Source organism: Protomyctophum parallelum (assembly GCF_964188405.1).
Source record: "Protomyctophum parallelum genome assembly, chromosome: 23".
NCBI classification, from domain to species: Eukaryota; Metazoa; Chordata; class Actinopteri; order Myctophiformes; family Myctophidae; genus Protomyctophum; species Protomyctophum parallelum.
The window spans coordinates 26356792-26372913 of record NC_139715.1 but is presented as its reverse complement, the minus strand read 5'-3'; the positions used below and the strand labels follow the sequence as shown (position 1 = coordinate 26372913).

The following is a 16122-nucleotide window of genomic DNA, read 5'->3' as shown; positions in this document are numbered from 1 at the left end:
GTTTTTCTCCAGTGTGGATACGCTGGTGTGTCTTCAGGGAACCCATCTCACTAAAACTCTTGTCACACTGTTTACAACAGAAGGGTTTTTCTCCAGTGTGGATACGCTGGTGGCTCTTGAGATTGCCTAACTGATTGAAGCTCTTGTCACAGTGCTTACAGGCGAAAGGCCTCTCCCCTGTGTGAATACGCTGGTGTGTCTTGAGGCTATGTAACACAGAGAAACTCTTTCCACACCGTTTACAACAGAAGGGTTTTTCTCCAGTGTGGACACGCTGGTGTGTCTTCAGGGAACCCATCTCACTAAAACTCTTGTCACACTGTTTACAACAGAAGGGTTTTTCTCCAGTGTGGATACGCTGGTGTGCCTTCAGGTGACCTATCTGACTGAAACTCTTGTCACACTGTTTACAACAGAAGGGTTTTTCTCCCGTGTGGATACGCTGGTGTGCCTTCAGGTGACCTATCTCACTAAAACTCTTGTCACACTGTTTACAACAGAAGGGTTTTTCTCCAGTGTGGATACGCTGGTGGCTCTTGAGATTGCCTAACTGATTGAAGCTCTTGTCACAGTGCTTACAGGCGAAAGGCCTCTCCCCTGTGTGGATACGCTGGTGTGTCTTGAGGCTATGTAACACAGAGAAACTCTTTCCACACCGTTTACAATAGAAGGGTTTTTCTCCAGTGTGGATACGCTGGTGTGTCTTCAGGGAACCCATCTCACTAAAACTCTTGTCACACCGTTTACAATAGAAGGGTTTTTCTCCAGTGTGGATACGCTGGTGTGTCTTCAGGGAACCCATCTCACTAAAACTCTTTCCACACTGTTTACAACAGAAGGGTTTTTCTCCAGTGTGGATACGCTGGTGTGCCTTCAGGTGACCCATCTGACTGAAACTCTTCTCACACTGTTTACAGACGTGAGTGTTCATTCCTGTATAGGTCATATGACGTGTCTTCACTTCTCCTGGTGGAGTCAAAGTCTCGGTAAACAGTTGATGACTGTACAATCTAGGTTCGTCTACGTCTCCTTGTTCCTGGCTGGTTATTACAGTGCTGGTGATTTGCTGACAGGATTCTGAGGGGATCGGTCCCTTTCTGGGCATTTGGCAGTAGAGGTCGTCGTGGCTCGATCTGTGTGTACAACCAGAACGGTGGACCTTAGCCTGGGAAGATTGAGACTCCTTCCTGGAGTGGTGGTTCATCATCTATACATGGACTGTGATGGCGTTGTAGGTTCTCTCGGGGAATGGACAAGTTGTCCTCACTCTTCTGTCTCCTTATGGACAATTTATTTATCCTCTCTTTGACTCCCTTTGTTTTCCACCTCCTTCTTTCACAACACTGCGTAGGGACAACTAAAACTCCTGGTCTCCGTGGAATGAAGTGGAATTGAAAAATATTTTCTTGAATAATTATAATACTGAGCAGAGTTCTGAACTGATCTCACTCACAACACAACCGGTTGCCGTGCATATGCCTGACTACACCGATGTGCGCATGCAGGCCGCCGCCCCTCCATATTTGGGCAATATTTGGGCAATATGATATCTTTATTTCTATTTTGCGTATAGCTTTTTTTCTTTTTGGGCTTGACCACATCTTATAACTGCTTGCAGCTATATTTTTGATTGTTTCCACAAAAGGAAAGAAAAGGAAGGGGGGGGGGGGGCAGGTGGATAAAAACATCATACTTGTGTGAACTGAGAGGTGCAGGCTGCTCAAAAACACCTCTGGCTGGCTGCCAGCGGTATTGCCTCTAGCGACTGGTAAGCTACTACTCGGTAGATATTAGCGAGACCATTCTGAATCAATAAAAAAAAAACTCTTATCACATCAATCACGTCAATGGCGGGAATCGACATTAGGAAAAAATCACGTCATTGGCAGTCAAAGGGTTTTAAAGTCCATAGGCTTTGTTTGCAAAAACATGTCATCATAACTACCCTTAACAAAGGGTTAGGGTTAGACTTGGCTGGCCTATGATGCAATTTCTAGCGCCTCTCAAACATGCTGTCATTTCTGATCCCTCGTTTTTCGTTACAAAAATGTATTATCCAACGAGAATCGGTGGTGGGGGTGGGTCTAACGAAACAACCAATCAGCGCCGAGGCCCGTTTTCAGCGTCATCATCACACAGCGCAACACACATGAGGAAGGAAGGAAAAACAACAACAATGGCTATTGGTTGAGGGAAATTCTAATCCCCTCCCCCTTGAAATCGCTCAGACAGGAGACAATGTCAGACTGAAGCTTCAAGAAAGCTACAGTCTAGAAGGTCCTGGGTTCGATTCCCGCTCGGGACGCTGTGGGTGCTGGCGGTGTGTTTCCTCCTCCACGTCATCAGTGCCCATAACCGAAGGCGGGGGTTGGCGAAAGGGCCTTTCTGTGTGGAGTTTGCATGTTCTCCCCGTGTCCCCTAGGGTAGGTACCCTCACAAAAACATGCAGTAATCCTGGTCACTAAACTGCCTCCCCCTGGCCAGCCGGGACGCCTGATGGAGGGGAAAGGAACTGGTTGGAATAACGTGTTCCTTCCACGCGCTACATCCAACCAGGGAAACTCCCCCCTGTCAGGTGTAAAGGAGCAACTTGGACACTCAGGCATGAAGGAAGCATGAGTTCAAGTCCGTTGCTCTCCCCTTGTCCCCCATATATGGGGACTAGGTTGGTGGAGGGTGTGTAGAGCCCAGGATCACATTAGATGATTGACACAGGGGTGAAAAATGGGTGACAAAAATCGTGGGATAAAAAACAAATTGTCAAAAAAAGAAAGCTACAGTCTGATAATCAGGTGTGTGAGTGTGTGTGTGTGTGTGTGTGTGTGTGTGTGTGTGTGTGCACCGGTGTGTGTGTGTGTGTGTGTGTGTGTGTGTGTGTGTGTGTGTGTGTGTGTGTGTGTACCGGTGTGTGTGTGTGTGTAGCGCGCATACCGTCCACTGTGTGATGAGGTTGCGGACGTTGTCTGGCTGCTCCTGCAGCCTCTCCTGGTTGGTGGCGTCGATGAGCACGCTGCAGGTGGTCTCCGCCTCCGTCAGCCAGCTCAGGAACTTCTCCAGGTCCAGGTAGAAGTGCTGCAGCAGACGCAGGGCGGCCTCCAGCGCCGCCTCCCTGTCCGACACGCTGTGACGCACACACACGCACACACGCACGCACGCACGCACGCACACGCACACACACACACAAACAATCTGTCAGCACCACCGCCCCGAACATGCATACTGTTGTTGAAGATCCCACGGATTAAGCCATTCTAACCTGAGATCAGATTCTAAAAATGTCTTCTATACATCCTGACAGTTTTCATTCTGACCTGAGATCAGATTCTAAAAATGTCTTCTCTATACATCCTGACAGTTTTCATTCTGACCTGAGATCAGATTCTAAAAATGTCTTCTATACATCCTGACAGTTTTCATTCTGACCTGAGATCAGATTCTAAAAATGTCAGTCGTTCTTCGATTTTTCAAAAAATAGCAGACCTACAAGCATTTGCCGTGAAAGAATATAATATTATGACGTGCACGTGTTTTCGTGATTTTTCCAACAGCTAAAGTTTGAACTTTGAAATATAAAGTGGTTGAAAGCTCTAAGCTTTTCTTAATGGTTTCTAAAGGGACACTTTTGGCCAGGTGTGTGTGTTTGTGCGTGCGCGCGTGCGTGCGTGCGTGCGTGCCTCACCGCTTCATGATGTGAGCCCAGGTGTTGGCCAGGTCGTCGTTGAGGTGTGTGATGCGGTGTGTGTCGTCGTCAGCGTAGCGCGTCAGCAGCCTGTCTGCCAGAGCGTTGGCCTCGTCCACCTGACCCTGCCATTGGCCCAGCTCCTTCACAAAGCCCTGCGCGCACGCACACACACACACGCAAACACGCACACACACACGCACACACACACACACACACACACACACACACACAGTTTTTGTTATGGTTTTATATTGTAGTGGTTGAGAACCAGTGGGCCTTGAAGGTGTTCCGGGTGGTCCTCCCCCCCCCCCCCCCCCCCAGCGACATGATGGAGAGGAGCTGGGTAACCAAATGGACCCTTATAGATTTTTAGCTCTTGAAACTGCAAAGAACATGCGCATTACTTAATTTACAAGTCTTACACAATTAGAGAGAGCATGTATAGAAGAATTGTTATTTTGATCAACGTTTGGCTGTTATCTATCCTATGGTAACACATCAATAACAGCATGTTATCTATCCTATGGTAACACATCAATAACAGCATGTTATCTATCCTATGGTAACACATCAATAACAGCATGTTATCTATCCTATGGTAACACATCAATAACAGGCTGTTATCTATCCTATGGTAACACATCAATAACAGCATGGCTGTTATCTATCCTATGGTAACACATCAATAACAGCATGGCTGTTATCTATCATATGGTAACACATCAATAACAGCATGGCTGTTATCTATCCTATGGTAACACATCAATAACAGCATGGCTGTTATCTATCCTATGGTAACACATCAATAACAGCATGATCAACGTTTGGCTGTTATCTATCCTATGGTAACACATCAATAACAGCATGGCTGTAATCTATCCTATGGTAACACATCAATAACAGCATGGATGTTATCTATCCTATGGTAACACATCAATAACAGCATGGCTGTTATCTATCCTATGGTAACACATCAATAACAGCATGGCTGTTATCTATCCTATGGTAACACATCAATAACAGCATGGCTGTTATCTATCCTATGGTAACACATCAATAACAGCATAGATGTTATCTATCCTATGGTAACACATCAATAACAGCATGATCAACGTTTGGCTGTTATCTATCCTATGGTAACACATCAATAACAGCATGGCTGTAATCTATCCTATGGTAACACATCAATAACAGCATGGATGTTATCTATCCTATGGTAACACATCAATAACAGCATGGCTGTTATCTATCCTATGGTAACACATCAATAACAGCATGGCTGTTATCTATCATATGGTAACACATCAATAACAGCATGGCTGTTATCTATCCTATGTTAACACATCAATAACAGCATGGAATTGGCTGTTATCTATCCTATGGTAACACATCAATAACAGTATGGATGTTATCTATCCTATGGTAACACATCAATAACAGCATGGATGTTATCTATCCTATGGTAACACATCAATAACAGCATGGCTGTTATCTATCCTATGGTAACACATCAATAACAGCATGGCTGTTATCTATCCTATGTTAACACATCAATAACAGCATGGCTGTTATCTATCCTATGGTAACACATCAATAACAGCATGGCTGTTATCTATCCTATGTTAACACATCAATAACAGCATGGAATTGCGAACAAAACCTTAATAAAATATTCGTAGGTTTTTTTTGGTCTGAGAGGCAAAATCTCATCAAATGGTGGTCCGGGACTCAAATGCAGAATAAATAATGGTAAACTATTAACCCTTGCATCCCTATCCACAGTGTGTGTGTGTGTGTGTGTGTGTGTGTGTGTGTGTGCGTGCGCGCGCGAGCGCGTTCCATGCACACTACCTTGAGCTCGGCGTTCTGTTTCTTGAGCGCGTCCACGGTGTACGACACCTCCTGCCACGACTCCAGCATCTCATTGGCCCGCCTGATCAGAGGCTCCACCCCCTTCTTGGCCTCCAGCCAATCGGTGGAGTCCTGCAGCATGTTGTGCAGCTGCTTGGTCCTATCGGAGAGCTTGGTCTGCGTGTCCTCCCAGTGGGCCTGCAGTCTGTCGACTAACACACGTTTCATTTAGAGCTTTAGATTTTATGCAAAAAAGCAGTGGTTGTCAATGCAAACCACCAGGAGGAGAGGACTGTGCTGACCTGAGATCAGATTCATACGAGGTTTCCACTGGACACACACTGGTCTGATTAAACCCATTTTGACCTGAGATCAGATTAAAAAAATGTCAGTCGTTCTTAGATTTTTCAAAAATAGCAGACCTACAAGCTCGTATCGCGCCACTCGGTGGCGCGATATGAGCTTGTAGATCTGCTATTTTTAAATAGCTAAAGCACGACATGATGCCAACACCAAAATGGGTTCCCGGTCAGAATGGGATAAACATGTTGTTTGATTTTTTTGTTAATTTTCTTCATTTTGTTGAAGATGGAGTGCCACAATTGTTGTATTTTTCCAGTTTTTCATGTGTCTATGAGGTGACAGTACTTCATTAGACACCCTGGAGTTGTTTTTATGTGCAATGGTGTATTAACTGTATTTAGGGTTTCTTCCTGGAGGCTGAACCCTTGACAGTCAAACGGGTCAATGAAGTAAACAGTAATATAGTGACACCAAACTATCAGCCCCTCCCCTAACCCCTCCCCTTTTATCATACAACTACAGCTGTGGGTGTGGCTTCAGTTCAGGTGGATCACCACCCATCACCACCCACCAGGCAAACCAGGCATACTTAATTAACTGGTGGGCGTGTCCACATAAAAGCATGATTTTAACAAATTTTGGAAAAAGTTCTTCCCCCTTATATTGTAATAATACCTGCTGATCATGTTTTAGGGTGGGAAAAAATGGTGGCACTTCATCTTTAAGGAAATGCAGAGCCAGATCACTCATAGCATCTCTGAGGATAGAATTCTGGATGAGCAGGACATGTGCAGCATTTTGAACGAAACGGGGCCACTCCTGAAAACTTTGGAAGGCAATGTTAGCCAATCAGTGTAGAATCTGAGAAATCCAACGATCCCAATGGTCACATGACTACAGAGATCATGTGTACCGTTTTGCGTGAGATAAGGATGACATCTGTGCGACTAACATAAGCAATGTCAGAAATCGGCCTCATGGTGGCGCTATAACCGGCAGATGTGGAGAGATGCAGGGACAATGTTTTGCACACTGTGTTTGCGATTTGTGGCATTTTGTTCGAAACGGACCAATCATGTGAGCTTTGGAAGCCAATCTTAGCCAATCAGGATGGAAGATGGGAAATGGTGCAGATCCGTGATGATCACATGACTATGGAGATAGTGTATACGGAATTGTGTGATGTATGGATAAAATGTGTACGAGTTATCTACATAAATGTGTTTTGCCTAAATCGGCCTCATGGTGGCGCTATAACAGGCCGTTGAAGAACATCTGGGGCAGAGGCTCGTCGTTGGCATCCAGGGAGTGTGGGTGCACAGTTTGGCTTGGATCGGGCCAACGGTGGCGGAGATTAGCTGGTAACGGACGGACGGAAAGGAAGGAAGGAAGGACGTGCCTTCGGCCTGGTGGAGACAATAACGTACAGACCTGTAAGGGTCCATTTGGAGCCTCGAGGGTCTCTGAATGCTAGAGAGGCGGAGCCTGAAATGCCCTATTTTGAGGTTTTATCATTTCTTCTATTGTAATCATACGCTCTAATTTAACCGTTTTTGTATGTTTTTCCCCCTTCGTATTCAAATGTCCTTTTATAATGTGTTCTTCGGTGTCTTAATGTTCTTTGTCTTAATGACTCAGTGCTTAACCCATTCTGACCTGAGATCAGATTCACACGAGGTTTCCACTGGACACACACACTGGTCTGATTAACCCATTCTGACCTGAGATCAGATTCTAAAAATGTCAGTCGTTCTTCGATTTTTCAAAAATAGCAGACCTACAAGCTCATAGCGCGCCACTCGGTGGCGCGCTATGAGCTATGAGATCTGCTATTTTTAAATAGCTAAAGCATAACATGATGCCAACACCAAAACGGGTTCCCGTACAGAATGGATTAATGGTTTGTGCAAAAGGCACTTTGGAATTGCCTAATTGTTGTTGAAATAAACACATAAACGTGTCTCGCCTACAGCGCGATAAACAGTGAGACAAAAGAACCCAGTTAGCTATTAAACATTTAGACAACAAGAGGGCACGTTGTAAGTAAATATACGAGTGACAAACATTTGGATTGAGGGGTAAAAAAACCTAAACCTGCTGGCATAGAGAAAGTGTTCAGTAAATGATGAGAGGGCACAGGGACCTGATTGTAATGGTGTACTAAAATCACTTTAACATCCTCTCATCTCCATCCACAGACGCAACAGCTCTCTCCAACTATTAGATGTGGTTACAATTGCACAATTTAGGCATTTACAGACGCTCTTAATCCAGAGCGATTTACAGTATATAAGTAAAGCACTTATAGGTGCTTATTGGTTTGCGTAGAGCAGTGATCCTCCAACCTTTTCATTTCAAGGACCCCCAGTTTGTGTGTGTGCATGTGCGTGTGCGTGTGTGTGTGTGTGTGTGTGTGTGTGTGTGTGTGCACGAGCGTGCGTGTCTCACTGCGCTCTGTGATGGCGTTGCGCGTCTCCTGGTTGCTGGTTTTGTTCTTGAGGTTCTGGGCGGCAGTCACCTGTCTGTCCAGCTGGGGGCGCCGCTGCTCCAGCTCCTGCAGGGCAGACTGGAAACAACACACAGGCGCCCAAAGACATTCGTGAGATAGTTTTCAAAAGTAGCAGATCTACAAGCTCATAGCGCGGCACAAAGTGACGCGCTATGAGCTTGCAGATCTGCAATTTTTTGAAAAGCCAAAGCACGTGACGCTATATATTAACACATTCTGCCTCTGAGCCCCTGGTGCTCGCCCCAAGGACTCCTGGGGGTCCCCGGAGGGCCCGGAGCACACTTTGGGAAACACTGCAGTAGAGCGTGAGAGGTCTTGAGCCGTGATTGGCTGCGTAATTACACAATTAGATTAATTACATAATGGGGCCTTTGCACAGGCTTGTCATTGAATACCAGCTGCGGCTAATTCAATTAGTAATGATTCCATTTGATTTAAGTGCGCCAAAGACCATGCCCCGACATCATTCATACCATTATTAACATTATAAGTGCTTGCTAGCTGGTGCACCTGTAAAGGGAACCTATACTCCATCATGCTTTTCCTTATTTCCTCCTGAAGTACATTTCTCAGGCTTTATTTACAATTTCAAATAAGACCTCCTGTTTGGCGTGCATTATGCCACAGAGTCCCCCACAACTCTGAGAGGGTACAACTGGAAACAAAATGGTTCCATTGGTACGCTCTCAGAGCTACGGACCTGTAAGGGTCCATTTGGTTCATAGTACAACTATCATACAATTACCGCCTGGAAGCTCTCTTTAGGTAAATTAAGTGTACCGAAAGTGTTAAAATTATGTTTTTAACTTAAGCCTCACCCGCAGTTGTTGTTGTATGATAATGGGGGAGGGTTTAGGGGAGTTATTAGGGTTACGGTGTCACAAACAAAATGTGTATTTTCAACTGGCCGTCTGGCCCTTTGACTCAAAGGCTTTCAGCTTTCAGGAAGAAACAACTGGCCGTCTGGCCCTTTGACTCAAAGGCTTTCAGCTTTCAGGAAGAAACAACTGGCCGTCTGGCCCTTTGACTCAAAGGCTTTCAGCTTTCAGGAAGAAACAACTGGCCGTCTGGCCCTTTGACTCAAAGGCTTTCAGCTTTCAGGAAGAAACAACTGGCCGTCTGGCCCTTTGACTCAAAGGCTTTCAGCTTTCAGGAAGAAACACAAAAAATACACATGGAAGACATATTTGAATATTCTAACCACTTTTCTTTATGGATAAAATGTAATTTTGTCCAATCTGTATGGTAGAGCTATGTTAATACAATACAATGTAACTTATACAATGGTTGCATGTCGTGGCCCTGCTCTTCTATTGAGACAGTTCAGTTGGTGTCAAAGGTCATGTCTCACCCATAGACACAGGATGATGGTCAATGTATTCCCTGGTCAAGCAGGAAGGTTCAAGGCACTATTAGCTCAATTGTAAAAAAGAAATCTGCACTTTCGCTGAAAACCGGGTTCAAATCCGAAAAATTAGAGCATTAAAGTAAGTGAAATAAAAATAAACAAACCAAACTAAAATCATATAGTTAATTTTAGTATTTGTCAGGATCCAATATTTTTCTTGAAAAATAATTCTGATCTATGCTAGCTGGCAACACATTGTGAGGCTTTTGAATGTATACCGCATATTACAATAAAATAAACATTAAAACTAATAAACCAACTAAAGTCGAGAGAGGACAAAAATAAAATGAAAGCAAAAGAAAATTTCTAAACTGGAATAACTTTGGTTGGAAACTTGGGTGACCTCCTTTTCACTGTGAATTGTTATTGCAACACGGTGAGTCATTGAACTGGCTTAAAAGTGAATCAGAGATCAGTGGGCTGGCTATACCCTTAATACAAGCCCTAATCAGACAGGTTGAGGTGTTAGGTATTAATTGGATGTATTGCAGAACATGGCCTCAGGCGATGATTAGCTCGGTATGAAAGGCACAATTGTTTAATTTATTTTATTTGAAATGTCACTAGAGGTTGCAGTTGTTGTTGTTGTTGTTGTTGTTGAACCCTGACCCCTGACCAATGTTTGTGCTAAAAAAAATCAATACGGCAATGTATCATGTTTTTTTAATTTTTAATTTTATAATAACGTCATATTTCCATATTCTAACTTTTTGCGTTTCGAGCTCGTCAATCTGCTTCTTTTGCTATTTTTTTCAATTTGAATCTTGAAAAGTTACAGTTTTGGACACGTGCAGGTTTCCACCCAAGAGACGACACATAATATGCATTTATAATGAGAACTCTGGAAGTAGAAACATAATCCTATTTTAATTCTAAGATCTGTCAAGTTGTTAATTTGTGCAATGCTTTGATTTAGCCGGTTACAGAGAATCCTACTGAATTGCAGTGAATTCAGTAGGAAAAGGTCATCGTGATCAGGCCTGTAACGATTCACTCAACTCACGATACGATTCCAACCACGATACCACTAAGGTTCACACGATACGATTGTTCACGATATTTCAAACACTAAATAGTTTTGACCGAAACATAATATTTTGTAATTATTTTGGAACACAAATCCAGGATTCTTCTTCTGTTATATCCTCTTTTCAATAAACTGTTTTTTTTTAATCCATTATCTTACACAACACGCTCTGCTGTTTGCAGCACGATTAAAATTGCGATTTAATCGCGATTTAATCGCGATTTTAACCCATTCTGTACGGGAACCCCTTTTGGTGTTTTAAACATTATGTTATGCTTTAGCTATTGAAAAATAGCAGATCTACAAGCTCATAGCGCGCCACCGAGTGGCGCGCTACGAGCTTGTAGGTCTGCTATTTTTGAAAAATCGTGAAAATGTGGTGCAAATCCTGACAGAAAACGGTCAGGATTTAGAAGACATTTTATAAATTTCGACGTCAGGCCTAAATGGATTAATCGCCACCAGTCTGACTCGATTTGAATCGATGTACGGTATATTATCGTTACATATAATTGCGGTACACATCGTATCATGGCTGTATCGCTATACCACGCATGGCCTCGTGCGGTCGTAGTGCGACGCGCCCCGCCCCCTGACCTTGAACTGGCCGATGTTGTCGTTGATGTCGTCCAGGTCGGCCACCACCACGCGCTTGTTCTGCACCATGTGATCCATCATGGTCAGCCAATCGGTGAGCTCCGCCCACGACTTGTTGAACTGAGCCAGCACCGCGGCGTCCGGCTGGGCGCTCCCTGTCAGAGACTCAGCTGCCACGCGCACACACACACACACACGCACACACATGCACACACACACACACACACACACACACGCACACACACGTCGCACACCATAAACGTAACATCTGTTGTAAGTTACAGTCCATTCCCATGTGTGACATGCATTAACTTTTTTTCCCCTTTTTTTAATTCTTATCCCACGATTATTGCAACCGATTATTTTCACCCAGTGTCAATTATCTAATGTAATCCTGGGCGCTACACTTCCTCTGCCAACCTGAGGGGGCAGCAAACTGACCTCATGCCTCCTTCTATGCATGATGAGTTCCAAGCTGCTTCTTTTCACCTGGAAGGAACACGTTATTCCGACCAGTTCCTTTCCCCTCCATCAGGCCAGGCCAGGGGGAGGCAGTTTAGTGACCATGATTACTACTAGGAGTACCTACCCTAGGGGACACAGATAGGCCCTTTCTACCAACCCCGCCTCGGGTATGGGCACTGACAGCGGGAATCAAACCGGGACCTTCTAGCTGTGAGGCGACAGCACTACCGACTGTGCCACCGTGCCCCCCCAGGCCCGGAGTGGAACTCCAAATCAGGCCGGGAGTTATACGCCCTGGCAGGCCACACTGAAGGCCACACCGAAATTTTGGGGGCCCTTGGGGGACATTTTGGGGGCCTTTACAGTAATTTCACATGAGAAATGTACCATCTGATGTTATTTATATTATTAACTTCTTCCCTCCATTAACACATTTAGTACCGGGAGTGCCTTCAAAATAAAGGCTATAGAGTGCCAGAGTTGTCTGATCACTTTTACTTTGAAAGCCATGAAACAGGAAACACTTGCCTAAAAAAGTTGACTTTACAAAGGGACCTCACATCCCCGATCATCTTAATATATTGTTTTACGCTCCAAAAAGCGTTCATATTTTGCGGGAGAGACGGACGAGGAGCAGAAATCAAGCGCCAGCATATCGATCCATTCATCACCACGGAGAGCGCCCTGGATTAGGAGATACGAGTCATGGGAGCTAACATGGGAGTCAATGACAAGCTAATAGTTGCACTGAGCGTTAGCATACGGAAAGCGAAAAGCGAAATGCCAAAAATAAAAAAAGGAAAAATTCTGAATATTCTTATCTCGCCCCGCGTCGCTGGGACGTCGCTAGGACGTCCACAGACGTCCTAGGCAGCAATATTTCGGGATCCTTATGACGTGCTCACACGTGTTTTGTCTTAATTGTGTCCATTAACACAAGACACACAACGTATAGTTGTGCTGCAGCAACACTGCCTGAATTGAATTGAAATTGACTGTGGCTGGCCTGGCCTGAGCTTAGGAGAGATTTCTTTTTTGCTGGCCTGACCTGATGCAAAAAAAAATTGACAGCCAGGCCACTAGGAGGCAGGCCACCGGGAATCGTCCCGGTGCTCCCGATGGCCAAACCGGGCCTGTGCCCCCCTGACATGCATTAACTGAACTTAAATCTTAAAGTTAAAAAATGACGTAACTATGATGGCACATAACACAACCGCAATAATCTTCATTAAAAGACATCAAGGACATGGTACAAACCAGACAGACAGATTTACACACAAGACAAGAAGTGTGTAAGCACGCACGGACTCGCCACACGTGCGCGCCACACACACACACACACACACAAAGACCTTACCAGTTCTCTTTGCCATTAGCAGGGCCATTCTTTCCTTATGTTGTCGTATCAACTCCATAATTATGATCCAGTCCTCTTTTAGTTTAGCATACTTCACCTAGCAACACACACACACGCACACACACACACACAGTCACACACACACACACACACACACACACACACACACACACACACACACACACACACACACACACACACACACACACACACACACACACACACACACACACACACACACACACACACACACACACACACACACACACACACAATAAAGCATGATTTTAACCAATCTCTATGGTATGTGGTATAGTATGTTAAAACAATACAGTTTTAAGGTTCAATGTGTTCAGTTCAGTTTTACTTCTTTATACTTCTTCAGTGGAGAGAAGAAAAACAAAGAATGTCTGTGAACATGTGTGCTGACCGTCTCTGGTTGGCTGGGAGGATTGTCCTTGTAAAGCTGATTGGCTCGCTCCAGAACAGCCTCCACCTCAGGCTGCTTCACGTGGACCTCGTCTACCAGCTGACCAATGACAGACAAGAGCAGATCGACGTGTGTTTACAGCTGACCAATGACAGAGAAGAGCAGATCAATTGTGTGTTTACACGCACTATATTACGCGCTCTTACTCCCAATTACATGCCAAGTATACAGTTAACACCTTAGACTTAAAACAATTTGTCTTCATTAATGTGCTAGGGGCCCAGACAGGAGTCAACCCACAGAGCCTAGGTCCTTCCCATGCGCCAGACCTCCCAGTCCCGGCAGAGAAGTTCTTTCCCTTATGGGACTGGTCGAGGGTAGCTACTGGGACTTGATCACCCTTGGCTGGGTCACCTGAGTGAGGGGTATGATGTTGCGAGACCCGAAACCGAAACCCCGATGACCTCGGGATACATCACTGAGGTTCTGCTAAAAGTGTGATTTTTGAGACCCGTTTACAATATGAGGGAATGGAATCAGAACGTCGGGCTTCAGAGGGCACAGATAAAGACGATGGACAATATTTTGGACTAAGAAATATCACGGTAGATTAAACAAAAAAAAGAAAAAGAAAACAGCAACAATGTTTTACCAAAAGGAAAACATTGCTACATTTCAGATTATTTTCCTTTCACTTAATATGGATAATTATTTCGTATTGTTGTTGGTATAAGCCTACGTATGTTCATAGCATGTGCACTGCATGCCATGAACATAATGACACTCTATGAGCATGGAGAATGGAACAGCCTTTCTACACAGCTGGAGGTTATCACCACATTCACATGCACTGTGGAGTATACATGTGTATGTTTAGTAGGCTTTTGTGTGTATGCGTGAATGTTTGCTTGAGTGAGTCTGTGTAGCCTGAAACATAGGGCCGATTCATAATCCTATTTTACCTCTGTTTTGGCGCTGTAGTGCCGAAATTATTTCGGCTCGTCAGAATTTTTCAGTAGCACCGAAGAGCCGACTTTAGGACGGTACCCGCCACCCCCCGAACCTCAAATGACGTCAAATCGTAGCCGAACCGACTTTTATTCGGCTCTAAAATGAGTATGAATCGGCCCATAGTTCATCGTGCGACAGAGACGCGCGGCAAAAAATAGCAGACCTACAAGCTCACAGCGTGTCGCGAGGAGGTGACACGCTGTGAGCTTGTAGATCTGCTATTTTTTTGCCGTGCAACACCGACATTCAGTACGACTGTCTGTCAGTGTATCCAGACCTATAGGCGACGAGGCGTGGCCAAAAGTCGCTCACGGCAGGTCGCGTCTATTCCTGGTTTTTTAGACAGCTGGTGGATGGAAATTATAAGCTCCACCCATGTGGGGGGGAAAGGGAAAAGCCAGCAAACCGAAACGCTTTACCCAGCCGTGTGGGTGGAGCTTCGTTTCCATCCACCAGCTGTCTAAAAAAAACAGGAAGAGACGACCTGCCGCGAGCGGATTTTGGCATCTTCGTGACAAACAGTGTGTTTGTGCGTGTGTGTGTGTGTGTGTGTGTGTGTGTGTCTGTGTGTGTGCGTATGTACCCCGGGGTCCACCTCCTCCTGGGGGCTGTGTGTGTGTGTGTGTGTGTGTGTGTGTGTGTGTGTGTGTGTGTGTCTGTGTGTGTGCGTATGTACCCCGGGGTCCACCTCCTCCTGGGGGCTGTGTGTGTGTGTGTGTGTGTGTGTGTGTGTGTGTGTGTGTGTGTGTGTGTGTGTCTGTGTGTGTGCGTATGTACCCCGGGGTCCACCTCCTCCTGGGGGCTGGGGGTCTCCTGTGTGTATGTGTGTGTGTGTGTGTGCTATGTACCCCGGGGTCCACCTCCTCCTGGGGGCTGGGGGTCTCCAGGGTGTGTGTGTGTGTGTGTGTGTGTGTGCATATACCCCGGGGTCCACCTCCTCCTGGGGGCTGTGTGTGTGTGTGTGTGTGTGTGCGTGTGCGTGTGTACCCCGGGGTCCACCTCCTCCTGGGGGCTGGGGGTCTCCAGGGTGTGTGTGTGTGTGTGTGTGTGTGTGCATATACCCCGGGGTCCACCTCCTCCTGGGGGCTGGGGGTCTCCAGGGTGGTCCTGGTGGCGGAGGCCCAGGCCGACAGCTCGTCCATCTGGCCCGCGAGCCGCTCCAGCTCCCTCAGCAGGCCCTCGATCTCCAGCTGCCTCTCAGGCAGGTCCTTGGACGCCTTTAGAATAAACCACACACACACGCCAAAGGTGTTGCTGCATGTTGCTGTGCATAGTTTTGTTTCCTTTTTTAAACTAAAGACAGTAGAAATACGACAATGAGAAAATACAACCAAAGCCTGTATTTAACGCATCCTGGGCGGGAACCCCTTTTGGTGTTAGCATTGTGTTATAATATAGCTATTGAAAAATAGCAGATCTACAAGCTTGTAGGTCTGCGATTTTTCGAAAAATCCAAGAACGACTGACACAGAAACATAGCTT

General features: G+C 45.5%; 1 protein-coding gene across 4 annotated transcripts in view; it reads right to left on the bottom strand.

The window, feature by feature from the left end:
- The window catches only part of dmd (dystrophin), a 441564-nt gene that overhangs the window by 94020 nt on the left and 331422 nt on the right, over nt 1–16122 (bottom strand). For all 4 annotated transcript variants that reach the window (XM_083758765.1, XM_083758766.1, XM_083758767.1 and 1 more), the window contains exons 51-58: nt 15702–15857; nt 13630–13728; nt 13200–13296; nt 11378–11547; nt 8285–8402; nt 5534–5745; nt 3680–3834; nt 2932–3121 (exon numbers count right to left, since the gene is read on the bottom strand). In XM_083758765.1, coding sequence (XP_083614891.1) covers nt 2932–3121; nt 3680–3834; nt 5534–5745; nt 8285–8402; nt 11378–11547; nt 13200–13296; nt 13630–13728; nt 15702–15857 — 1197 coding nt within the window. The remainder of the gene's footprint in view (nt 1–2931; nt 3122–3679; nt 3835–5533; nt 5746–8284; nt 8403–11377; nt 11548–13199; nt 13297–13629; nt 13729–15701; nt 15858–16122) is intronic.